A 27,731-nucleotide genomic window follows, 5' to 3' on the forward strand; every position below is an offset into this window, starting at 1 on the left:
TCGGATTTTAAATGGTTTATTTCTGAATTGTACATAGATTAGCTTGTTGCTTGTTAGTAGTTTCATGTAAAACCATGTTCACAGTGAGCTCACAGCAGTGGAGACAGACATGTTTACTTACATTGCCCTCAAAACAGTCTCATAGCTGTACACACCTGCATCTCACTTCTTCCCACAGGTTTAAATAAACTTTTACAAGTCTTAGTCTCCCTGGTTTAGTTGGTTTAGCTCATATGCAAAAAAATATTAAAATGATTTAAACAAGAAAAATAAATTAAAATGCTAATAAAAGTCTAATTGGAAGTAAAAATTTGCGATACGGAATTACTCTCATATCCCTCATGTCACACAAGTATGGCTATTTGACTGAGAGAAAAAGCAAGCACATCGAACCAATGTGGGTTTGAATGCATTGTAACCTTAATCTAACTATCCCAAACATACATATAATATTGATAAGGGTATCTACGTATTTTTACATACTAAACATTAGGGAAAATTAACATGTGAAGTACACAACATATTGTAAAGAAACCGCGAGTAACAGGTGAAAAACTGTGCATACCATCTCATCTTAATAAATACTTGAATTGTGCCTCGAGTGAAAGCTAGTGAAATGTCAAAGGTTGATGCACAACTGAAGCGTGAGATCGTTACTGCATCCTTGCAGAGGCACCCTCTCGTGATCAGTTAACTTGCTGTGTACCATCCTGTCCTCCAGGGGTCGCTCATATTGTCACCCAGCCTAAACCACAGCCGAATGCTGCCAGTCACATGACAGAGGAGAGCTCTGCAAATATCCTTCCCTGGTATCCTTTGCAAAAGGCACTACTGTACTGGTTATTTCTCTCAGAGGATAAGTTCCACGGGATAATGACCTCCATTCTTGTTATTAATCCTCTAATAGTTAAGGAAACAGTTTTACATTTGGACTGTATTCCGGTTTCATTATTCTTGAAATTAAGAGCAACAGCTGTCTCGACAAATACAACAAGCACATCCAGTCTTCTGGGGGACTGTCTGCGCTGGTGTTGCTGTCAGTAATTCTCATGACGTCTGTACTCTGTGGTACCATTGGCTGCATTTTTTGGAGGGGGCCCAGGAAGGGGGCGGGTCATCAGGATGTGACGACCTGGACGTAGTTAGCAGGGTAAAGGCCCACATCTCCGTTGGCCAGCTGCCCTTTGCACCAGCCCTGCTCGTCCTCCTCGCCCATCTTCATTAGCTCTTCACCTGAGTGATGAGAGAGCAGAAAGCACAGGGGAACATGCTTAATAATAGCAACTCGCACTGTTTCATCCAGTCCCAGGCATATCTGGAATTTTCCACTGACACCACCTGCTGGGAGTGTGAAACACCTCCGTGCAATTACATGCACCATAATTCATCCATATTCATGTAATGTACTGGACTTCTGAAACTCAGATTTGTTACAGGGACCACCACAAGGCGGCAACATAATTACCGGTGTACATCATGTTCTCACCACATCCAAAAGAAATTACTTAATTATCGACTATATCACCTCTTAGTTTAGTCCGAGGTGCTCTTCTTGAAAGCAAAAGCTTAGTGTGCGAAGGCTTATTTCTTCTCCAAAGGATTATTAACCCCTATCCAGTCTCAAATCATTTGGCCTTTTGTGATCCCTCAAGACTGGAACCAAAGTAGACCAAAAGGAAGGCCACAGTGTTAAAGTAAGGTCTTCTAAGATCTCTCTACATGGGCACTTCAACTTCTATCATCCAATATCCTCTCCAAATCCAAGGGTACACGACCCCCCCCGTGTAGACATCTACTAATCTAGGAGATCCCCCAGACAAGGACATTAGCTCGCAGTTAGACTGGGCTCTAATGGGGGCTCAGGCTGGTTAAGCTCCACTGGGAGGGAGACTTGAGTGTGACCCCACCAATCAGAGGGGCCAAGCACTGCCTTAACGACAGCTTTATTTTCACTAGCATAACAAGGAGGGGGTCGTCGTGATCATGGGAATTAACTGCTAATCAAAATAACAGACAACGTTACCCTGTACCTTTTAGCTGGCAGGAATCATCTAGGATAAAGAAGTGCATTTTGTGAAGTCTGAACAAATGACGTGGTTCAGTTCAAGGTAATTCATAGACATTTCAAAAACCATAATCGTCGACTATCAATTGCAACACTTACCTGCAGTGTTAGATTTAAAAATGATTATCATTTGATAATCATTTTGCTTGACACACCCTTTATTGCATTCTTATTATATACACATCCATTTTCAATGTTACTCATCCTAATTCTAGATGTTTATCTTCAACCAAAGCTGTAAATACAATGTTTCAAACAGGATATCCTATGAAAATGATATCAAGGATATATAGGAAATAAATCAGACCAAAGGCAACCAAGGCTGATCCTATGCAATACATATCATTTCCATTAAAATACAAATGATATTGCTGCAGTGCCTTCAAATCTGATGCTCATGTGTAAATCACACGTGTATTAATTCTCCCACTGTTTGTCCTTCAATTTTCAACATGTTTCGACCAAATTATTATCCCCCCCACACAAATGGTGAATTAATATCCACGCCACTGGTTTAGCAAGACAAAGTGAGCTGTGGCTGCCATGCAGACATTGGTCCTCGTGTCTGTGTTGATGTCCAGTGACATTAATAGGCATTAGTAGAGATTAATACCTGCTTTAAAGCTCAGCTCATCCGCCTCCTGCCCAGTGTAATCATACAACGCTCTAACTCGTACACCTTCTACCTTCTCCTCTTCCTTCTCTAACCCATTAGCGGCGATGACCTTTTTGGGGATGTCTTCGTCAGACCAGTCTGATGAGTAGTCTTTCACCCCTCTGTTGACAGGAAAGGGGGGGGCAGAGGGTTAGTATACCTTGGCAAAAAAAAAAGCTAAACAAATCTATTACTTTGTGTAGTCCTACAAGGATGGTATGAAGAAAACAATGAACGTGTCATTTTCTCTTCCAAACTATACATTGGAGGCTGCAACCAGAAATCAAACAAAATGTCTTGTAACGCAGGGCCTTGTATTCTCATTTTATCACTGTAGCAATAACTTTAACCAACAGAGGGTGGTAGCGACCACAGGTCTCCCCCCCAACAAGTTCCATGAAAGGCGCCACATTAAATCAATATACCTTCATTTGATCTCCGTGCTCACACGCCAAGTTAGAGCGACACTGTAAGAACATCTACTGTGACTGCTGTACGTATGTTTAACTGAATACGGAGGTTCAATTCAAAACGCATGAACACGGGCACAAGGCCTCTGACTCAGCACTAGTACAAACACTAGAGGCCGCAGCTCTCTGATACAGGAAGTTGGTAACCGTGGTCCCCCATGGAGTTAAGAAGACAAGACAAATATAGTAGCAGAAGCCAAACAGTTTTTTCGAAAAGCTGGAATAATTGGAGTTGAAACAACTCGGAGGTATACGTCTTTGGAGCAAACCAGCTTTGGCGCAAACCAACAGGAAGTTAACACAATAACTAAGGCATCCTTTTGTTTGTTATGTTATTGAAAAAAAAAAAAAAAAACCTTGGCCTCAAGTACCAATGTTAATTCTTTATTACAGATAAAAAAAGTACTCTTCAAACATCCATTGTCCCATGGGAACAGTGAGTCAGAATAACAAGATACCGTGCTCCACAACTATTATTCCCAGTCTTTCCTGCTCCATTCAAACGGCAACTATTGTATTATAGAAGAGGAAAGACACACGGACATTGTTAAGTACCTGTCCTAAAGCTGAGAAGAACAATTCATGACTAGTGGTGCAGTTGGACAAAGAGTCATCCCTAGCGCTACATTTGAACAACTCATGTGGTACAGAAGCTACGGTGGTAGTGCAGGGCGGATAGGTCATGTGCAGGTCACAGAGCGCACAGTTACCTGGTGGTCTCCTGAGGGGTCTGGGGTGCCTCCTCGCTTGAAGGGACAATGTTGGTCAGGGTGACCACGTCCTCCGCCCGGCTGTTCCTCGCCTTCTGGTTGGAGATGGAGCGGTTTGACTCAGGGGACCATTCCTGGACAAACATTTATATGTGAGACTTTAAAAAGCATGGAACTATTTTAATGTTTTCTAACTATCACCAGCTGGTAACATATCGTTTTCTCACACATACAGAGGCTTCTTCTAAACAGTATAGTTTAGTATCGAACACCACCGAGTGAAATATCTATTGTATTCATCTGGCCTAGTCTGTTTTATTTTATCAATGCAGTCACAACCACACCCAAAACACCACAAAAGAACAGCCACCTCACAGACCTGTAATCTAAACCAAATCACCATACAAATGAAAAGATGGAGAGAAAACAAACACAATAAAACAGTTCACTGAGGATACAGTTTCACCAGTCACATGATGATGCATCATCTTTGGGATGATACTAAATAACCAGAGGGCTTTTGAAGCCCTGTGCCTAGTGCCAGATCCACTACAGAGAGCTATGCTGCTCCCCAGCCAGGACAAAGGGGCCCCTGTGTCTGGGTGAAACCAGCGGGAATGCCAAAAGATTCCTAAGGCGACAGAGGAGAGCTGCCTCATTCTCACTCCCCACAAGCGTCACAGTGGCTTTGCCTGGAACTGGAAACCAATGCCGGTTTCCAGATCAACACGCTCCTGCGTGCCAGTCAGCTATCGCCAGCTTTAAATTGATCATTATGAAGTAGAGGATTTGTTTTGTGTTCACAGTAGCTGGAATTTTCCACTAAATAGAAAAATTGCCTCCTGCATGTGCACTAGAGTGAAGGTGGTGACTGAGGAGCAGTTTTAAAAATGGTCAGTTTTTAGGAACCTTGAGCTGTGTGTGGGGTGGTCAGAGCAGGCATTTAGCTCTGAGAACACACTACAGTATTCCAGAACCAACTCAGGTCCACATGTCACACAAGGGCCCATTCAGTGCCATCCTAAATTGGAATTTACTAACAGTTCAAGCAAGAGCCGAATATGGCTCTATGGGGAGGATTTCTTAATTATATGAACACCTTTTACAACATTTATTTGGCAGATAATTTGGAGTTTCATACACTGCTCAAAAAAATAAAGGGAACACTTAAACAACACAATGTAACTCCAAGTCAATCACACTTCTGTGAAATCAAACTGTCCACTTAGGAAGCAACACTGATTGACAATAAATTTCACATACTGTTGTGCAAATGGAATAGACAGCAGGTGGAAATTATAGGCATTTAGCAAGACACCCATTAAAGGAGTGGTTCTGCAGGTGGGGACCACAGACCACTTCTCAGTTCCTATGCTTCCTGGCTGATGTTTTGGTAACTTTTGAATGCTGGCGGTGCTTTCACTCTAGTGGTAGCATGAGACGGAGTCTACAATCCACACAAGTGGCTCAGGTAGTGCAGCTCATCAATGTGAGATGTGGCAAGAAGGTTTGCTGTGTCTGTCAGCGTAGTGTCCAGAGCATGGAGGAGCTACCAGGGGACAGGGCAGTAGATCAGAAGACGTGGAGGAGGCCGTAGGAAGGCAACAACCCAGCAGCAGGACCGCTACCTCCGCCTTTTGCGAGGAGGAGCAGGAGGAGCACTGCCAGAGCCCTGCAAAATGACCTCCAGCAGGCCACAAATGTGCATGTGTCTGCTCAAACGGTCAGAAACAGACTCCATGAGGGTGGTATGAGGGCCCGACGTCCACAGGTGGGGGTTGTGCTTACAGCCCAACACCATGCAGGACGTTTGGCATTTGCCAGAGAACACCAAGATTGGCAAATTCGCCACTGTGCTCTTCACAGATGAAAGCAGGTTCACACTGAGCACGTGACAGACGTAAGTCTGGAGACGCGTGGAGAACGTTCTGCTGCCTGCAACATCCTCCAGCATGACCGGTTTGGCGGTGGGTCAGTCATGGTGTGGGGTGGCATTTCTTTGGGGGGCCGCACAGCCCTCCATGTGCTCGCCATAGGTAGCCTGACTGCCATTAGGTACCGAGATGAGATCCTCAGACCCCTTGTGAGACCATTGGCTGGTGCGGTTGGCCCTGGATTCCTCCTAATGCAAGACAATGCTAGACCTCATGTGGCTGGAGTGTGTCAGCAGTTCCTGCAAGAGGAAGGTATTGATGCCACCCGTTCCCCAGACCTGAATCCAATTGAGCACATCTGGGACATCATGTCTTGCTCCATCCACCAACGCCACGTTGCACCACAGACTGTCCAGGAGTTGGCGGATGCTTTAGTCCAGGTCTGAGAGGAGATCCCTCAGGAGACCATCCCCCACCTCATCAGGAGCATGCCCAGGCATTGTAGGGAGGTCATACAGGCACGTGGAGGCCACACACATACACTACTGAGCCTCATTTTGACTTGTTTTAAGGACATTACATCAAAGTTGAATCAGCCTGTAGTGTGGTTTTCCACTTTAAATTTTGAGTGTGACTCCAAATCCAGACCTCCATGGGTTGATAAATTTGATTTCCATTGATCATTTTTGTGTGAATTTGTTGTCAGCACATTCAACTATGTAAAGAAAAAGTATTTAATAAGAATATTTCATTCATTCAGATCTAGGATGTGTTATTTTAGTGTCACCTTTATTTTTTTGAGTAGTGTATATACTATTTGATAAATCAGTAAATACAGGCAACATATTTATTATTATAAGCTTGCAATTTGCATTGTAACTCATGTTCGCTCAAAGTCAATAGACAATTTGTTTACATAAAGGTTAGACAGACAATGTCCTTTACCTCAAACTGTGGCCAGTTCATGCTCATGCCAGGTCCATGGGTGTTTCTCCACCACCTCAGATCTTCGCTGTCATTGGCTGCAGTGATGGTCTGGCCCAGGTCACGGTACAGGACCTTGAATCTAAGGGACAAATTCCCTCTGTTAATCACTGGAGTCACATTACCCGCACTTAACACAATACTGTGGTCAGTGAGCAAGATGGATCAACACGTGTACGGGATGCAAAGCGCAATTATCTAATGCGCACATCTTGGGTATAAATACACCAGAAAGATGAGGGCACACGTTTCAAAAAAACATTTCATTACAGGAACATTTTTAAAAAAAAGACTAACATTTAAAAAAAGGGGGAGGATATGCTGAGCTCCACAAATAAAACTGAAATCACAGTAACATTTTTATTTTGTTGCGGGATTGGTGGACTTTATCCAGTCAAACCCATAGATCAACTCTTACTTTACTAGGTTTGTCTCAATCTCTGGAAATACCAAGCTATAAGAATGTGGCAGAATTCCACTGAATATTTGCTCAGCCGGAAGGCCAGACCAACCATCAACAGTTCCATGGTCACCTGGCCCTTGTCTAAATAGAGTAAGGACCTGTTATGAAAGACTGGTAGTTAATGGACAACACCGGCAGTTGAACATTCCCTCCTTGTGTACACATACTGTTGAACAGAAACGTAGGCTAATTCTACAAAATAATTGCAGTATTAGATTCCCATGCTCAAAGTTTACTGTTCAATCTTGAGCAATTTATGCAACTGTAAAACATGACTAAGGTCTCAACACCATACCTGCAAGCGGAAAAGAACGTCCAGCGCCCAACTCAAGACGCGGAGAATTGATTTTTGAAGAAATGTATTTGTGAACCAAGATGTATGTTTGTTAACTATAAATAGATGTGTCCAGAAAACAAAAAAAATGATTACCTCCCTCTAGATATTTGACAGTTGACTTACAAGGTTCGAGGTACTAGGTCAGCAGAAGGTGTGATTGTCATACCCATCCTTGCTGGAGAGGTCCAAATGTTTGTGAATGTCCAGCAGGACCTCCTTGAAGAAGCACAGCCTGTTCTTCTCGGCCTCCTGGGTGATCTCAAACACCTGCTCCATGTCCTCCATGTAGCGTGGGTTGCAGCGGTTCAGCTCCTCCAAAGCCTTCTCGTAGCGCTCCTTCGCCTGGAGTTGAAAAACCAGACACACAGCCAACTATACATCTAGCTTCAGACACAGAATCGCCATCTTTACGTGCAAAAATATTATACCATTTGAAATATTTATACATTTGAAAGAATTCCTGGCTTTGGTGTGGCTAATGTTCGTTATGGGGTGTAGTCTCAAGAGATTAGCTGTGGGCAAGTAAACCGAAAAAAATCCAGTTTTTCAGGATTTACTGTATAAATTACAAACTATCCCTACATTTTAAATTAGGTGGAGCTCGGTTTATAGGAAAGCTTTTGATTACTAACTCAACTTCAAAATGGGACCTTACACTGCACTTCCTACAGCTCAGACATAGTGGAAAATTAACAACAGCCTCCATAGATCCAGCCAGTCAACAACAACAAAAAAACAGCTCCCAGTCTTTCTGCTCGTCACTGCAAGGCTGCCACCTGACAAGCCTCATCACGCCAAACAGTTATGTTTTTTTTATTTTTAAAAAGGCACGTCGGTATGTGCTTCCCCACCCACAATTTCACACTTGATGACAGGCTGCCTTCTAGACAGCACACCCAACTAAAACAAAGCTTTGTAGCTGCACTGCGCCAATTACACCGACACCGCTTTAGACTGGACAGTCCCATTAGCTGAACCGATAAGGCTGGTACAAATAACATATTAAATGCTCAAGAGGTTGGCTTGTTACTTGTGTTCATGGGCTGAAGTACAGCATGTAAGAAGAAAAAAAACAAAATGACCTCAAGCCTCTTGACTAACAAATGTTATGGAACCTGATGACTACCTAGATGAACACTTATTGTTCACATACGTGGAGTTTCAGTACCTTCTCTGCTTCCTGGTTGCATTTCTCAACACGGTCTGTAAATTTGCGGACCTCTTCCTGCGACTTGGTGGGGTCTGCCTTGGCATGGGTCTCGCGAGTCAAAGCAGTCTTCTCTTCTTTACGGGCCTGCTGGTAACTCTTCTTAGACGACTCCACCTTGGACAGAGGAATTCCTCTGTTTACTAATCACCAACCACACATCTATTGTATTTGGTACAAGTCATTCCCTAGGCTCTAGACCTCAGCTGAATCTGGTAATTAATGGTATGGCTGTTGAACAAATCGAGGAGACCAAATTACTTGGTGTTACCTTAGATTGCAAACGGTCATTGTCAAAACATATAGATTGAATGGTTGTAAAGACTGGGTCTGTCAAAAATCAAATGCTTTTCACACCACACTCCAAAAAGAGAGTCCTGCAGGCTCTAGGTTGTGTCTTATGCCGATTATTGTCCAGTCGTGGTCAAGTGCTGCAAGGAAAGACCTAGTTAAGCTGCAGCTGGCCCAGAACAGAGCGACATCTTGCGCTTCATTGTAATCAGAGGGATAATATAAATAGTCTCTCTTGGCTCGGACTTGAGGCGAGACTGTTTCTAGAAAGTAGTGACACAGTCAGTGTTGAAAACTCCTAATTGTTTGCATATTCAACTAACACACAGCTCTGACACAAATTCAAAGCGTACAGTATTATATAGAGCCATTATTGCATGGAACTCCCATCGCGTAAATGAACAGCAATCCTGGTTTCAGAAAACAGATAAAGCAACACCTTACGGCACATTGCCTCTCCCCTATCGGAACTAGATATTTCATGTGAATGTATTGATACACTACATGACCAAAAGTATGTGGACACCTGCTCGTCAAACATCTCATTCCAAAATCATGGGCATTAATATGGAGTTGGTCCCCTTTTTCCTGCTACAACAGCCTCCTCTCCGCTGGGAAGGCTTTCCACTAGACGTTGAAACATTGTTGCGGTGACTTGCTTCCATTTAGCCACAAGAGCATTAGTGAGGTCAGGCACTGATGTTGGTCGATTAGGCCTGGCTTGCAGTTGCCGTTCCAATTCATCCGAAAGGTGTTCAATGGAGTTGAGGTCAGGGCTCTGTGCAGGCCAGTCAAGTTCTTCCACACTGATCTCGACAAACCACTTCTGTATGGACCTTGCTTTGTGCACAGAGCACAGAATCATCTATAATGTCATTGTATGCTGTAGCGTTAAGATTCCCTTCACTGGAACAAAGGGGCCTAGTCCAAACTATGAAAAACAGCCCCAGACCATTATTCCTCCTCCATTAAACTATACAGTTAGCACTATGCATTGGGGCAGGTAGCTTTCTCCTGGCATCCGTCAAACTCAGGTTCGTCCGTCGGAACGCCAGATGGTAAAGCGTGATTCATCACTCCAGAGAACGTGTATCCACTGCTCCAGAGTCCAATGGCGGTGAGGTTTACACAACTTCGGCCGACACTTGGCATTGCGATCACAAGCTGCTTGGCTATGGAAACCCATTTCATGAAGCTCCCGTACATATACACACAAAAATACATAGGCTGTGTGCCATTTTAAAATGGATGAGAATGTTCTTGTCAATTAAATGATTAATTATAATTTTTTTTACTTTTTCAGTCCTGTGGGAATCGAACCCACAACTCTGGCGTTGCAAGATACATGTTCTATCAACTGAGCAACACGGGACAAGCAACATTAATGTTCTGTATTTTGTCATATTTCATGTTTGGTGTGGACCCCAGGAAGAGTAGCTTCTGCTTTCGCAACAGCCGATGGGGATCCTAATAAAATGCCAAATCAAAACACAACAACTGATCCATTATTGGTCATTCAGGGTTGATGATGTATGAAGATTAAACGGGTAAAAAAAAGAACCAAAATGAGTAGAGCAACACTCACGTCCTTCAGTTTCCGAACCCAGGGTTTTTGTGCCTTGCGGAAACCTTCCTCTGCCTCCTTTGTCTCCCGGAACCCTCCGATCATCTGCTTGTGGAAGGCATCTTTCTGCCAGTTACGGACCTTGTCGCTGTCCTCCACAGCCAGGTGCTCCTTCAGCTCCATGTGGATCTCACTCAGCCTATCAGCAGCATTCATGAAGGCATGCCACGCCTTCTCCAGGGTGCCATACTGAGGCCCTTCAGGTAGAGAGAAGTCACAGGGTTAACGGACACGTTTCACACCAATAACACATGGCTCCAAGTCATTCAATGAGAGTCAAGTCGTTATCCAACCAGAGAAATGACCTACACTACCGGTCAAAGGTTTTAGAACACCTACTCTTTCAAGGTTTTTTTTTATTGTAGAATAATAGGACATCAAAACTAATTAAAACACAATCACGTTGTAACCAAAAAAAGTAAAGTCAAAAGATATTTTCTTTACTTGAGTAAAAGTATTTGGTTTAAAATATACTTAAGTATCAAAAGTAAAAACATCAACATTCCTTATAAAGCAAACCAGATGGCACAACCATCTTGTTTTTATTTATTTACAGAAAGCCAGGGGCTCACGCAAACATTCAGACATAATTTACAAACGAAGCATGTGTGTTTAGTAAGTCCGCCAGACCAGAGGCTGTAGGGTTGACCAGGGATGTTCGGTTGATAAGTGAATTGGACTTTTCCTGTCCTGCAAAGCATTCAAAATGTAACTACTTTTGGGTGTCAAGGAAAATGTAAGGGGTAAAAAGTACAATATCTTAACGAATGTAGTGAAGGAAATTTTATTTTTCACTAAAACGTCACCCCACTACCAGGCCAACTCACCTTTCTCCACCACGCCCCTCCACTTCTTGGCCCAGTCACTCAGCTGCTGGGAATAGCCCTTCTCAATCTTGGCCCGCTCCGCGAAGCAGCTGACGAGCTCGTTGCACAGCTTGTGTCCATCGTCGATACGCTTCACCGTCCTCTTGTAGTGCCCCGGCTAAGTAAAGATGGACATATACTTGTGTAAGAAAGACCTGCTACATAGGGAGAAAGTCGTGGAAATATGGCCGTTGACTTGCGGTTTAGAAAAATGTAAGTTCGAGAGAAGAATGGGAAAAATTTGACAACCCACAGTTGACCTCTGCCTACAGAGAGCACATGAACATCTGGACAATCATCCAGAGGGGCCTTAGGTTGCAGAAAATGTCAGACTTAAACAGAAGTCAATGCCTCAGCTTATTTTGTTGACTGCTGCAGAGGATATGTAGTACATATCTATGAAACCATTCAAAATTAGCTGAAAATTCAAAATTTGTACCTGTCAACATAGCACACAAAAATCAGACGGATTTGTCTGCTGGTTAAATGGGAATGCCACAGGCAAACAGAGCAGGTGACTACTGCTGCTAGTTTCCCTCAGAGGAAGTGATAACTTGATGGGCCAGGCCTGATGAGGTGGGGCAAAAGAGGAGCCAATGGGGGGGGAGGAAACCCATAGCTAGGGCATGGAAATATAAATCAGCAGGGACTCATTATGTGTGTTGCCCATGCAAACGATGGAAGGCTGCCCAAGGGGGGGGCAGTCCCGTGGTAGTCCTACTTCCACACTAGATTGGTCAGCACCACAGGGTTGGCAGCCCTGAGGGGGTGTAGTTGTTGAGCTTACCTCCCAGAAGCTTTCGCAGCTCCCTACGTCTCGCAGGTCTCCATTGGAAGACATCTCGGGGTCGCCTTTACAGCACAGAATGATGGCGGCTATCTGTTATAACCGAGGGGAGAAGAACATGTAAGACTGTCGATGGACTACAGAGCTGGATATAGTTATGTGAAACCCATTCAAAAGTTTGGGAGTCAAAATTCAAGAGAAAAATGCAGGGAAATTGCCGAAAAGTAAATGACTGCCCTACTTGGCAAGCCTCCATAGGGTTAATACAAGAGCAGTGGCTGGGCAGAATTTTTTAGTAAAATAACTGACAGTATTTTTCATTTCCCCCTTCTTTTCACCCTGACCCTGCTAACATTCATGTATTTTCTGATTAAGCGATCCACTGGCATTACGCCACATCCTTAGTCTGTAGAAAAGGCCCCATAGCTTCTCCTCACAGAGCTAATGAGTCTACCCTAAAGGTGTAATCCAGTAATCCCGTAGGGTGAGGGGAGAGAAAGGAGCAGAGCAGGTCTCACCTCTGAGTGTCTGTCTCTGTCAGAGGATTGAGCCGAGGCAGACTAGTTTTAGCCAGGCTGGGGTTGCATGAGATAGATAAATGATGCCCAGTCATTGAGGTTAACTCATCACCACACTTAGTCAGCCATACTAATAGCAGGTCTTATCTGTTGCCAACGAAAATAGCTGATATGTTTTTCAAGAGCGAAAACTCAGAGACATCCACATTCTTTGAGCTCTTGTACTCTCATATGCTTGAAAATAACACCTTGATGCATGGTCAATTGACCAAATAATTGATTTTAAATTAAAACAATTGTCAAAAAAAAAAAAAAAATCCAATCTAGATCCATTTTTAAAATTCCCACCTCAAAAAAAATGAACCGTGTACAGAGTTCACACTTCCCTATACATCCACTTCCCCTGGTCCAGTTCCTGATTGTATTAGCTAGCAGTGCCAAGGTCAAATTGCTTCCTTTGACAGACAACAACTTGGAAGGAAGACTGGGCATTCTGGGGACATTCATTACCAAAGCTATCCAGCGTGATTTTGCACTGCTAAAAACACCCGCCGCTCCCTATCAAGTCTGAAAACCCACAATTGAAATGAAAAATGAATAAAAAGTAACTCTGCAAAAGGATTTGACCAAACCTGTGGACTTCGTACAGCACAAATGCTGAACAAAACTATAAACGCAACATTAAGCAATCTGTGGCATTGTGTTGTGTGACAACTGCACATTTTAGAGTGGCCTTATTGTTCCCAGCACAAGGTGCACCTGTGCAATGCTGTTTAAAATCAGCTTCTTGATATGCCACACCTGGTCAGGTGGATGATTCTCTGGGAAAGGAGAAATGCTCACTAACAGGGATGTAAACAAATTTCTGCACAAAACTTGAGAATTAAGCTTCTTGTGCTTATGGAACATTTCTGGGATCCTTTATTTCAGCTCATGACCCTTGGGACCAACACTTAACGTTGTACTGCATGGGGCAAAATGGTGGTCACACCAGATACTGATTTTCTGATCCACGCCACAACCATTTAAAAAAAAAAGGCATCTGTGACCAGATGCATGGCATAGCTGTATTCCCAGTCATGTGTGATCCATATATTAGGGCCTAATTAAATTAATTACAATTGCCTGATTCCCTAATATGAACTGCAACTCAGTAAATTATTTTAAAATGTTGCAAATTGTGTTTATATTTTTGGTCAGTGTATACACACACACACACACACACACACACACACACCTTCAAATTAGTGGCTTTGGCTACTTGAGCCACACCCGTTGCTGACAGGTGTATAAAATTGAGCACACAGCCATGCAATCTCCATAGACAAACATTGGCAGTAGAATGGCCTTACAGAAGAGTTCATTGACTCTCAAAGTGGCACATAGGATGCCACCTTTCCAACAAGTCAGTTGGTCAAATTTCTGCTCTGCTAGAGCTGCCCCGGTCAACTAAGTGCTGTTATTGTGAAGTGGAAACATCTAGGAGCAATAAAGGCTCATCCATTAAGTGGTAGGCTACACAAGCTCACAGAACGGGACCGCCAGCTGTCCTCAGTTGCAACACTCACTTCCGAGTTCCAAACTGCCTCTGGAAGCAACTTCAGCACAATAACTGTTCGTCAGAAGCTTCATGAAACGTGTTTTCTGGAGTAAAGATTCACGCTTTCACCATCTGGTAGTCTGACGGCCGGACCTGGGTTAGGACGGATGCCAGGAGAACGCTACATGCATAGTGCCAACTGTGAAGTTTGGTGGAGGAATATTGGTCTGGGGACATTTTTGATGGTTCGGGCTAGGCCCGATACAGTATATAAGGGCATTCTAGATGATTCTGTGCCCACTCCTGTTTCTGCATGACAACATCCACATTATCTAAGCAAGGTCCAGAGAGAAATGGTTTGTCGAGAGTGGTGTGGAAGAACTCGACTGGCCAGCACAAAGCCCTGACCTCAACCCCATCGAACACCTTTGGGATGAATTGGAATGCCGACTGAACCAGGCCTAGCCGCCCAACATCAGTACCCGATCTCACTAATGCTCGTGGCTGAATGGAAGCAAGTCCCCACAGCAATGTTCCAACATCTAGTGGAAAGCCTTCCCAGCAGAGTGGAGGCTGTTATAACAGAAAAGGGGACCAACTCCATATTAATGCCCATGATTTTGGAATGAGATGTTCGACGAGCAGGTGTCCATATACTTTTGGTCATGTACTGTACATGAGCTACACCATTATTCTGAGAATTTATAGGTAATGGACCTACAAATATGATAAACAACCACAATTCCATCCAAGGCATATATGTAAAAGAAAGGCCGAATAACAGGTATCTTTTGGTTATCACTATGGCAACAGCATCCAGGAACAATAAAAAGCACAATATTTACATCTTGCAGTTAAAATGAGAAAATAAGGAAAAGGAATATAAACAAATGTTATATTAATTATGCCAGAAATGGCAATGGAAACACCTTTATGTGCAAATATTGATATAGCCATCATATCGAAGTCAATTTAGAGTCAAGCGTTGATATGGTGTTTGGTTCTCCCACTACGACTCAGGAAACTATGCAGTTTATTAAAATAGATTAAATATATGAACCTCACCATAATAAAGCGCTGCTCTACCATCAGGGCAGGTCCTACAGGCCCTAGTTGTTGCACCTGGACTACTGTTCAGTCATGTGGTCAGGTGCCACAAAGAGGACTAAGGAAAATTGCAATTGGCTCAGAACAGGGCAGCACGGCTGGCCCTTGGATGTACACAGAGAGCTAACAATAATATGCATGACAATCTCTCCTGGCTCAAAGTGGAGGAGAGACTGAATTCATCACTACTTGTATTTGTGAGGTATTGACATGTTGAATGCGCCGAGCTGTCTGTTTGAACTACTGGACACCCATGCATACCCCACAAGAGGTCTCTTCACAGTCCAAGTCCAGAACAGACTATGGGAGGCACACAGCACTACATAGAGCCATGACTACATTGAACTCTATTCCACATCAAGTAAGCAGTAAAATTAGATTTAAAAAAGGCAGATAAAAAATATAAAAAAACCTTATGGAACAGCGGGGACTGTTGCTTCACAAACAGACACAATAACATACGCACTATACACACAAACGTAAACATGGATATTGTGTTGTAAGATATGTGGTAGTAGAGTAGGACCCTGAGGGGACACTTAATGTGTTGCGAATGTATTGTAACATTTAAAAATGGCAGGAACTAACAGAGATCCTTAATAAATACATGGCAGTGAAAGTGCATGGTGATGATCCAATACATATTGAGGCTCTTATTCTGGTGACCAATGCGTGACTGTCTTGACAAATAAAAATATTCTTATGCATAAATATCTAATCTGTAGACTAGCCAACATGCACTGTATCTGCAAGCTGCTGGCTAGAACGCATGTGCCAAGACCAGAGTAGACACATTCTATTTAACACAACAGTTTGTGACAAAACAAATTGGTAGAGTTCAAAATGCAATGGGAAAACAGTGAATTTCAGGTTTTTTAATTCGGTACATGAAAACATAAGCTTAACGGTACATTGTGTGCACTTCATCACACACGGATTTTAACCCACAACAAGTCCAGTTAGTGTAAACATACCACTGGCTGTAAAAAACAAAAACATTTTCTTTATGTGGATTCTAGAATAATTCACATGGAAATGTGTCCCGATTGAATGGAAACCTAGCTAACGTTAAAATGTTACAATCACAATTTCCTTAGAACACCTTTGGTGAGTTCTGCAGTTTAGACATTCAATATCCTTGAACTTCCTGCTGGCAAGGAGAAGAGGGGTGGTGCTGTGGAATGTATGCTAGCAGGGAGAGGCATTTCCCACAAATACGCCAAAACAGGAAAATGAGAGGCTCACTTCAGCAAAGCCTGCTAATTGAAAAGTCAATATCTCGGACCCCATCTCAGAGTGGAAAAGTTGGGTGGTGTGGGGATGCAGCACGACAACAGTGATTGAGGCCCCGGGGTCAAGTAATATAACCCCTGAACGATGATGGAAAACCAGCAGCTTGTAAGGCGGGGGTCAAGGGATTCAACCACCACTAATCTCCAGTCAATAACCAGTTGACGGCAAAAGTAAGACATTTCAGCAGCTTGAGTAATCGAGGTCACATTGGATTCAACATAGTGATACAAATTCAGTCCCTGGAAGGGCCAAAGGCTCAGATTCAATAGATACTAATATGAAAATGTTTTTTTTCTACAGATGCCATACATTTATGGAAACTAGGGATATTATACTGTCCTGGGGGAGGGGGGGGTGTATATTGAAATCACAAGGATAAGAGCAGAAAGCAGAGCAGCCATCTATAAAGTACACACAATTCATACTACAGAAGATTAAATCTGTACACATGACAGGCTGCAGAATCACACACTCTGGTATCTGGGTCTTTCTGCATGTAGCCTTTACTCAGAGATTGAGCATGTAATCTTTAGCATTTGTTGAACCCTATAAATTACAATTTTAAAAAAATATTCAAAAATAAAAGGTGGAATGAATAAAATGAAATTCCTTGCCCGACTTCCCATTCTATTAAATTTATATTGTGTAACAAAAATCTTGACAGCAACCTTTATATATTGAGGACCATAGAGTTTTCCTAAATGCTGCGGAAAACAAAGTATATGACAAGCATTAAGGAAGACCCCTGACAATTGAAGGAACATAACTGAGCAACAAACTTCCACACAGGCCCTGTAAGCAACAGACCATGTGCTCCCGAGTGATGGTGCTCCCGAGTGATGCAGTGGTCTAAGGCACTGCAGTGCTAGAGGAGTCACTACAGTCCCTGGTTCGAATCCAGGCTGTATCACATCCGGCCGTGATAGAGAGTCCCATAGGGCGGCGCACAGTTGGCCCAGCATCGTCCAGGTTTGGCCGTCATTGTAAGTCAACTGACTTGCCTAGTTAAATAATAATGTGCTGCAGGCTTTCATTTGGACAACATCCCTGTGTCAGAGGATGTTTACGTTCCACCGGTCACCAACCTTGTTTAGGCAGTATGCTCAGTTCATCCTGATCACTTAGCAGAACTGGAATTTGTTTAAATATCTGGGAGATTAAATCCTCAGCAGGGGGGCATGGCTGACAGAAAACAGCGGGTCCTGTTTAACAGAGGGATTTCGGTCGAACGCTGCTGAACCCTTCATGGAAAAGGGCACTAGTCGTCTCAAGTCAGAGCTGGAAACAAGTATTTGTGGGCAAGTAGGCCGTGGACTGAACAACAGAGGTAAACTGGATACCAAATGGCAGCACATTCAGAACCCATTATGGGTGCTTTCACCCCTCCCCCTTAGATGTGACTGAGAACACGTACCATGTGGAACTGGTTTACTTACATTGCTTAGAAACACTACCTGGAGAGATTAAGTTCTATTGTATTTGTAGAGTACTGAAAATGTCTCTTCTTGGAATGTTACCCATGCTGACAGAGTAAGAGAATGAACACAGGCTTGTGTTTCTATCCAAAATTGGGTCAGATTAACAAGAAGCCAAGAGCTCATAAACCACACTGGAAACTTGTAGTCAATCTGATTAAATGTATACGAGCAGCATGTGCAACTCTTATTTTCACTGAAAACGCTGTTCAAAAGTCTGAGCAAGCATAGAATGTTATGCAAATAATTTCCTTGTTGGATTTCTGCAACACAGTGCAGTCAGAAAGTATTCAGACATCTAGACTTTTCCACATTATAGCCTTATTCTAAAATGTATTAAATACACCCCCCTCAATCTACACACAATACCCCATAATGACGAAGCAAATAAATCATATTTGACGTTTATAAAAAAATATATATCTTATTTACGTAAGTATGCAGACCCTTTACTCAGTACTTTATAAAATGTACCTTTGGCAGCGATCTTCAGGTCTCTCCACAGATGTTCAATCGGGGGTCAAATCCAGCCTCTGGCTGGGCCACTCAAGGACATTCAGACTTGTCCCAAAGCCACTTCTGGGTTGCCTTGGCTGTGTGCTTAGGGTCATTGTCCTGTTGTAAGGTGAAGCGTCACCCCAGTCTGAGGTCCTGAATGCTCTGGGGCAGGTTTTCATCAAGTATCTCTATACTTTGCTCCGTTCATCTTTGCCTCGATCCTGACTAGTCTCCCAGTCCCTGCCGCTGAAAAACGTCCCAACAGCGTCATGCTTCACAGTAGGGATAGTGCCAGGTGTCCAGACGTGACGCTTGGCATTCTTGCCAAAGCCTGAATCAATCTTTGTTTCATTAGACCAGAGAATCTCGGTTCTTTAGGTGCCATTTGGCAAACAAAGCGGGCTGTCATGTGCCTTTTACTGAGGAGTGGCTTCCGTCTAGTCACTCTACCATAAAGGCCTGATTGGTGGAGTGCTGCAGAGATGGTTGTCCTTCTGGAAGGTTCTCCCAATTCAAAAGAGGAGCTTTGCCTTAGTGACCATCGGGTTCTTGGTCAACTCCCTAACCAAGGACCTTCTCCCACGATTGCTAAGTTTGGCCAGGCAGCCAGCTCTAGAAAGAATCTTGGTGGTTCCAAACTTCTTCCATTTAAGAATGGAGGCCACTGTGTTCTTGAGGACCTTCAATGCCTCAACACAATCCTGTCTCCGAGCTCTACGGACCACACCTTCGACCCCATGGCTTGGCTTTTGCTATGACAGGCACTGTCAACTGTGTGACTTTATATAGACAGGTGTGTGCCTTTCCAAATCATGTCCAATCGATTGAATTTACCACAGGTGGACTCCAATCAAGTTGTAGAAACATCAAGGATGATCAACGGAAACCGTGCCTTTCAAAATTGTCACACACAAAAAAACAAAAGACTTTCCGCTTTGTCAAATCATGAACAAGGCTGTGTAATCTCTTTCTGGGTAATTCTGATTGAATTTACCATGCAGAAAGTGGACTCCAAATCAAAATGGTTTTGATAGAAACATGCCCACTTGTGAGGATGATCATGGTCCGTGGAAACCGGATTTGCACCGAGAGCTCAATTTCAATATGTCTCATTAAATATGCAAAGTGTATAAAATGAATGAGTAAAGATGAAACTGTAAATAATGTAATGTTAATTTTGTGATTTTAAATAAAAACCCCTCCTAGCAAAATTGTCACACAAGACAAAAAAAACAAAATGGTACTTTCCATTCTAACCACAAAAGACTTTGTCAGAGATTACACACTGGGGTATGTTGAATGCAAATTCCCAAATGATTGAGCATTCATTTAAAGAATATTTCATTTTTAATTAACAAATGTAACCATATCTACTGTGTTTGTTTATGCATTTCTGTGAATATTTAGTAAGTAAATAATTAAGACAATTGGTGTATGGATAATTCATAGTAAAGGCTGGGTTCGTGCAGATAAACAATTTACAACATTTGGAATGAGACTAACGTGAGGTAAATAATAATTAATTAATTAGATGACGAATTGATCAGATATTAAAATATCTGAAGAGTTATTAGGAAAATTATAACTTTGTAATCTGAAGGTTTTCAAGGGTGCCCAGACTTCCTAGTTAATTACATTTCCATGATTAGTGTAATCACGTAAATATTATTGCAGAGAATTGATTTGATAAACAGTCCTCACTTTAATAATGCCAAAGACACAACAGCTGTAACATAACAAAATGTGGAAAAGGGGTCCGAATACTATCCACTGTACAACTCCTAAATATAGAGCAGGTGTGCACTGAACACAAGGTGATACTCCCACAGAATTTCACAAACCAAAGCAAACAGTTGCGTTGCTACCCAGCAAAGCAAACACTAGTGCTGCAGCATTAAAATGTATGGCATGCAAGAACTCACCAGATAATATTCATCATTGATTGCTATCGATAGTGACTGAGTAACACCTTTTTTTGCGGTGAAAGACTTCACACATTCTAATATTCAGATTGGAGGCCAGGCATTCTTATGTGAATTATGGTATAGATGTCGGCCGATTAATCGGCACGGACGATTAATTAGGGCCGATTTCAAGTTTTCATAACAATCGGTAATCAGCATTTTTGGATGGCGATTATGGCCAATTACATTGCAATCCACGAGGATTGCTAGCTAGCATTAAACTTATAAAAAAAAAATCTTCACATAATCACTAGTTAACTACACATGGTTGATGATATTACTAGTTTAACTAGCTTGTCCTGCGTTGCATATAATCAATGCTGTGCCTGATAATTTATCATCGAATCACAACCTACTTCCCCAAACGGGTGAAGATTTAACAAAAGATTATTTGCGAAAAAAGCACAATCATTGCACCAATGTACCTAACCATAAACATCAATGCCCTTCTTAAAATCAATACACAAGTATATATTTTCTTAAACTGAATATTTAGTTGAAAGAAATTAATGTTAGGCAATATTTACTAGGGAAATTGTGTCACTTCTCCTGCATTCTGTGCAAGCAGAGTCAGGTTATATGCAGCAGTTTGGGCCGCCTGGCTCGTTGTGAACTGTGTGAAGACCATTTCTTCCTAACAAAGACCGTAATTAATTTGCCAGAATTTTACATAACATTGAAGGTTGTGCAATGTAACAGCAATATTTAGACTCAGGGTTGTCACCCATTCGATAAAATACAGAACAGTTCTGTATTTCACGGAAAGAATAAACTTTTTGTTTTCAAAATTATAGTTTCCGGATTTGACCATATTAATGACATAAGGCTCGTATTTCTGTGTGTTATTAGATTATAATTAAGTCTATGATTTGATAGAGCAGTCTGACTGAGCGGTGATAGCCAGCAGCAGGCACGTAAGCATTCATTCAAACAGCTTTCCTGCAGGGTAGCCTAGTGGTTAGAGCGTTGGACTAGTAACCGGAAGGTTGCAAGTTCAAACCCCCGAGCTGACAAGGTACAAATCTGTCGTTATGCCCCTGAACAGGCCGTTAACCCACTGTTCCTAGGCCGTCATTGAAAATAAGAATTTGTTCTAAACTGACTTGCCTAGTTAAATAAAGATAAAATAATTTGCCAGTAGCTCTTCGCAATGCTTGAAGCACATCGCTGTTTATGACTTCTAGCCTATCAACTCCCGAGATTAGGCTGGCAATACTAAAGTGCCTATAAGAACATCCAATAGTCAAAGGTATATAAAATACAAAAATGGTATAGAGAGAAATAGCCCTATAATAACTACAACCAAAAACTTCTTAACTGGAAATATTGAAAGACTCATGTTAAAAGGAACCACCAGCTTTCATATCATCTCATGTTCTGAGCAAGGAACTTAAACGTTAGCTTTTTTACATGGCAGACACTGCACTTTTACTTTCTTCAACACTGTGTTTGTGCATTATTTAAACCAAATTGAACATGTTTCATTATTTATTGGAGACTAAATAGATTTTATGTATGTATTATATTATGTTCAAATAAAAGAGTTCATTCAGTATTGTTGTAATTGTTGTTATTACAAATATATATATATTTTTTTTAATTGGGCCTATTAATCGGTATTGGCTTTTTTTTGGTCTTTCAATTATCCGTATCTGCATTTAAAAAACATTTTTAAATCAACCTATAGTATGGTAGAGAGGAAGACTGAGGGAGATGACAGAAAGCTCATAGCAATATCACCAAAGGTCAGACAAACTACCCAATCCAAAAATTCAGCCAGAGCAACAAAATCTTTTACATAAAAACGCATTATCCACAAATTGCATAGGAGTGGAACCCAAAGAGGACTTACCCAAGATTAACTTAAATGAGATGGGATGAGGTCAAAGATGAGGTCCCTGTCGAGGAACTCGGCTTTCTCTGTGGTACTGGAAGAAAGAGGAAGTGTGTGACAGGGAGAAATGGAGTATGGAGAAGCACAGCATGAGCAGTGGAGGAGAACCACTCACGGTCAGAGTATGATGGAGGCTGGCAGTCAGATGGTTATAATGAGTCCTGGCTCCAAAAGGTGGCAGATTCTGAATTAGAGAGTGAAATGTCACACATAGAAGTATTGGATAACCAGTCATGGGTGTACTGGAAAACGACACAGTGTGGTGGTCTTGGAAGAGACCCTCAAACTATGGAAGGTCATGAACACAACTAAAATAACCTGCTAAGAATCAAATAAAGAGAAGGAATCCATTTGAACACCATAGAAATGTTGGAACTTCAGCCCCAAGGTTAAGTTACCAACCCTGGGCTGGGGGGGGGGGCTTAGACAAGGTTACTTACAGATGAAGTCAAAAATATTGGCACCCTTGCACTTTAAAATGGAGCAGAAGGTGGGTCCCCTTTTTAAAAACATTATATATTTTTTAAATCAACTGGTCAAATGGCTATTTTTACCTTGAATGCACCTGCAACTTACCAGAGGTGAGAAGTTACACGAATGAGAATTTATTGAATAATAAATGTCATTTTTTTAAATGTATTTTTTAACTTAAGTGAATAATCTTACATTTAATTAAAAATATATTCCTTTGCAGTTGTAAATCAAACAAATACACGTGAACACTAAACATTCTCAATTTCAACAAACTATTTTAATAACTGATGGCAGTAGTAACTACTGTAGCTAAATAGCCAGCTAACCTCTGATTCAGAGGGGTTGGGTTATATGCGCAAGACACATGTCAGTTGAATACATTCAATTGGACAACTGACTAGGTATCCCCTTTCCCTAACCTCTGTAAGTAGCCAGCAAGCAACGCTAAAATGGATCGCAAACGGGTTAGTATAACTCTAACCCCCCCCCCCCCAAATATGTTTTTCTAAATATTAGCAAGCCGAATAGCATAAGGCCAGTAAACACGTCCCTCATACGCTAGGAATGTATTTCCGCAAAATACAGAACGAAAGGTGTCTCTCTGTCCCAAAACTTGAGTTTTCTGGAGACTTGTGGGAGGAGTGCTGATGACGTCGCCCACTGTATTAGCTTTCGGTAGCCTGATTCCGTCCAGACTGAGGAGAAATCCGCAAACAATGCATCCCAGACCAACTCCTGAAGTGGTCAGCCAGATCTTAACACAATCAGACCACAAAGCGAATTGTGCATCTAGACCAGTCTTTTCAATGCGATCTTTGAATTCTGATAGCAGAAGATGCATGTAAGTGTCAAGTGTAGACAACCAAAAAAACTGAAAACAGGTGACCCCCAATGAAGGTATGACTGACAACTGAAGTCATGGATTATTTCAATGATTTCAGTGATATGGCTTAATTACATAAGCAGGCAGGCTAAAGGATCTGGATAGCACAGTTTCCCCAAATGTTTTGGTTTTTGCCCTAGCACTATACAGCTGATTCAAATAACCAACTCATTATCAAGGTTTGATTATCATCAAGGCCAGGACAGATTTTTGGAAAACCCTGTGGATAGGACAGTGGTGCAAAGTGTTCTCCACTGTCACCAACTGATACAGGAATGTTTACAAATGAATGTTGTGCATACAGTTCCGGAGGTGAATCTCATACTCTTATTAGATTCATTGTTTGAAAGATTCAAGAATATTTAGTGGCTGGTCAGTTGCACACGCAAGAATATAACTAAAATGCCACTTCAATTCTAGTGAGACATCCCGAGTTCAAGCCCAATGGTTTGCACTGCTGCAAATCTTCTATGGAGCACTTACCCCAGTAAAAGGATCCACTGTTTGGCCACAGCACAGCTCCATGTACCCTACCCTAGAGGGCCAAGTGAGCCTCAAATCCCAGTGTTGGTAATGTGAAACAAAGACATGTTTGTTCCACAACCAATGTCCAATAACTACTTAGAACAAAGGAATAAAAAAATAAAAAGCAGCATAGTCATCTGCTCTGTGCTAAAATCTCTGAGGTGTCAGTAATCAAAACAGTTTGCGACAACAATGAAAAAATGAAAACCAGTAGTACTGAGGCCCTCAACGACTGGCTTTGAATATCTCTGTACTTTAGTTTCAAGGATTGTAAGCGGGAATAATCTAATGTAGGAAGGAGTTAGAAGCAATGTCAACTATCAATGGACAGCGGCTCCCGAGTGGCCTAACAGGCTGACTTACAATACTCTCGTTGCGTGCATTGCGAAATAAATTCCGAAGTCTATATTATTCAATTATTGCACCAATGATCGTCTACGTTGTCAAGGGCTAAAATGGAAGTCAGTTCTATTTCTGACGCAAGTCCTGCCTCTCCCATCTCCTCATTTATTTTATCGAAGCAGGAACCCACGTGCCATCTCCTCATTGGTTATACCCACGTGGTTGACTGAAAGAAGAACAAGGTCAGTGGCGGAAATGAACCTAATTTATGAAAGTTGCCAATCACAATATAAAGTCAAGAGAAGAAAAATCCTGGAAGGAGGAGAGATGACTGGAAACAATTTGGTTGACCGTTTTGTTTGGATTAATTGGTGAGTAGAGGACCTTGTGCATTTTAGGTAAAATAACTCAAAAATACATTTATGCACGATGGCGCGTGCGCAGCTAGTTTGGGTTCCGTGTAAGGCTTTGCATCTCAGTGCTAGAGGCGTCACTACAGAACCTGGTTTGATTCCAGGCTGTAACACAACCAGCCGGGATTGGGAGTCCAATAGGGTGGTGCACAATTGGCCCAGTGTCTCCCAGGGTTTGGCAGGGGTAGGCCGTCATTGTAAATAAGAATTTGTTCTTAACTGACTTGCCCAGTTAAATAAATAAATAAATAAATATATTTAAAGTACAGTTAGTACTGGCCTACACAAAACAAGCCAAAGGAAAAGTCGATTCAGCCTTATTTTAGCTATTTGCAGATGGCCCGAATCTCTCATTTCTAAACCACAGTTCTCATGGTGTAGGATATTCTCAATGCCAGCTCTCCCGACTCAAGATAGAACAGCAGGAAGGGTTATTTAAGCAATGAGAAAGCTTGGCAGCAAGTGTGAGACCACAACAGGCTACATTATACATACACACACACACACACACACACAAGGTCTAATGCAGTGCCTTAAAGTTAGGCAAAGGCATTGTCTCAAGGTGATGTGTCATACATTAACATGGTGTACCATGCCCAGGCCAGTGTTCCCAAACCAGTCCTCAAAGAATGGCTGAGGTCCCAGGATAAACATATGTATTGCTGTGTAGCCTAAGACCAGAATAAAATCCAATTCTGTTGGATAAAGAAAGCTGTTTTGCTTAACAATAACTAGCACAAGTATCAGACTAGCCATACTCTAAAATATTCTGTACAGATTTTCATGCTTAGTCAAAGTATGCTGGTATCAGGCATATCAGGGGTCGTTCTTATAAACGGCTCAAATCTATATTTCTATGAAATTACACTTGCTTTTAAAAAGGGTGGGGTTGTTCTAATATTGCAACAGAGAAATGCATATCCAATGGGAGGTTCCTCAACTTATCCTGTGTAACTTAGCCTATGGATATTGGCAGTTCTGCTCAACAATACAACGAATAGCCATATTGTTGATCTATTGAAAAAGATTAAGCAAAGGCTTTGTCTGTCAGTTGGCCTACACAGCGTTTATTAATCTCAATTTCATACACAACCCGTCAATTCTTGAATGTTTGCCAACATAGCTTGCTGTCCAATAGCAGTAGCATAATAGTTTATATCCATTGAAGAGTGTAGACTACAGTAGCCCAAGGATAAATGGATTGTTCCATAGCCTTGCCCCCCCAAATACACATAGAAGACTATTTAAAAATCACATGTTAATCCAAACAATGTAATAACGTACCATGAGATAGTCACCCATCAACACGATTCACGATGCATGTTTGATCTTACATTCATGGAGTCGTAGTTACGCCTATGGTTTAGCCTAGCCTGTGTGATAGGTCATTATAGGTCATTATCGGCATAACGTTAACTCCTGTTCAAGGCACCAAATGGAACAAACGCAAACACGAGTCGAATCGTAACAAAACTGTAACCACTCGGCGACCATAATAGAATAGAACGTGTCTACTTTGTTTCCATCCAGTTTGCGACCTACCTGTTGCAGCTTCAAATCCTTAGTCACTCCGCGCTGGAGAAGCTCACCAACTCCGGAGCGAAAATTCCCCAAAAGCAATCCCTTGATCAAACCAAATTGGCGAGAGACGCAAACAGTATTATTCTCTTCATAACCGAGAGTGCATCAACAATTTCGCTCGAGAACTTTCCCGAAGAAAGCGAAGGCCATCGTAGATACCACTCTGCCATTGCAACGAAGTTATTATTATTCGATTTCCTGCCCCCTTCAAATTCACGAGGTAGGCCTAATATCATCGGCGGTAAATTGGTTAAATGTACTTTAGTTAGAAACAGTACAACATAAGCCCCAAACCTTGTGCTATCCGGCGGGTATGTAGATACAAAGCCAATCCTCACGGATGTTCTGGAGCGGTCTCCAAGCTGTGTAATTAGACGCGGTGGCGAACCACAATATCCATTCATCCAATTACATGCGTTAACCCTTTACTGACTAGAGATGAGTCAACAGCTCACAGTGGCAATTATTGTCAGGCCATGTGAATCAAACCTTTTTCATTAATTGTCACTTAACACATAGGCTACAAGTCTACTTGACATAACATAATTGTCCGTGGAATCAATATATTTTATTGATTTATGCCAAACACTTGTTGCTTGGTCAACTACCTTATTCTTGTGAACAGCACCACTTGTGAACAGCACCATCTCTAGGTCATCAGGTGAATCACACAATATTAGCATTTTGTCTGGTGTCTGTTGAAAGTAGCCTACTGTAGCCGAATGACAATCCTTTTTCAATACAATAATCTTCAACAGACCACAGCAAATAGTGTGAGATGATTTGATGTTGGAGGAAAAATAAATGAATGATATTGACCTAAACTGTATGCTACATACAGTAGAACGATTATTTGACCACAATCTCGACAGGGCCTCGACCTTCGGCTTC

At 42.0% G+C, this 27,731-nt stretch overlaps 1 protein-coding gene across 11 annotated transcripts; it reads right to left on the bottom strand.

Moving 5' to 3' along the window:
- LOC112263499 (protein kinase C and casein kinase II substrate protein 3) lies at nt 1-27,731 on the bottom strand. 11 transcript variants are annotated; one of them, XM_024439847.2, is made up of 13 exons: nt 27,135-27,262; nt 26,802-26,882; nt 22,738-22,806; nt 22,581-22,656; nt 12,334-12,426; nt 11,508-11,664; nt 10,642-10,877; nt 8,727-8,882; nt 7,725-7,900; nt 6,720-6,840; nt 3,901-4,034; nt 2,679-2,842; nt 1-1,233 (listed from the first exon to the last, which is right to left on the bottom strand). In XM_024439847.2, the coding sequence occupies exons 5-13, from the start codon at nt 12,385-12,387 to the stop codon at nt 1,118-1,120; spliced, it is 1,314 nt and encodes a 437-aa protein (XP_024295615.1). In that variant the 5' UTR covers nt 12,388-12,426; nt 22,581-22,656; nt 22,738-22,806; nt 26,802-26,882; nt 27,135-27,262; the 3' UTR covers nt 1-1,117. The 11 variants fall into 11 exon arrangements, with proteins under 11 accessions (XP_024295615.1, XP_024295619.1, XP_024295616.1 ...); XM_024439851.2 differs by lacking the exons at nt 26,802-26,882; nt 27,135-27,262 and adding an exon at nt 27,660-27,731; XM_024439848.2 differs by lacking the exon at nt 26,802-26,882.

This window comes from Oncorhynchus tshawytscha, linkage group LG12 (genome assembly GCF_018296145.1).
Source record: "Oncorhynchus tshawytscha isolate Ot180627B linkage group LG12, Otsh_v2.0, whole genome shotgun sequence".
Taxonomy (NCBI): domain Eukaryota; kingdom Metazoa; phylum Chordata; class Actinopteri; order Salmoniformes; family Salmonidae; genus Oncorhynchus; species Oncorhynchus tshawytscha.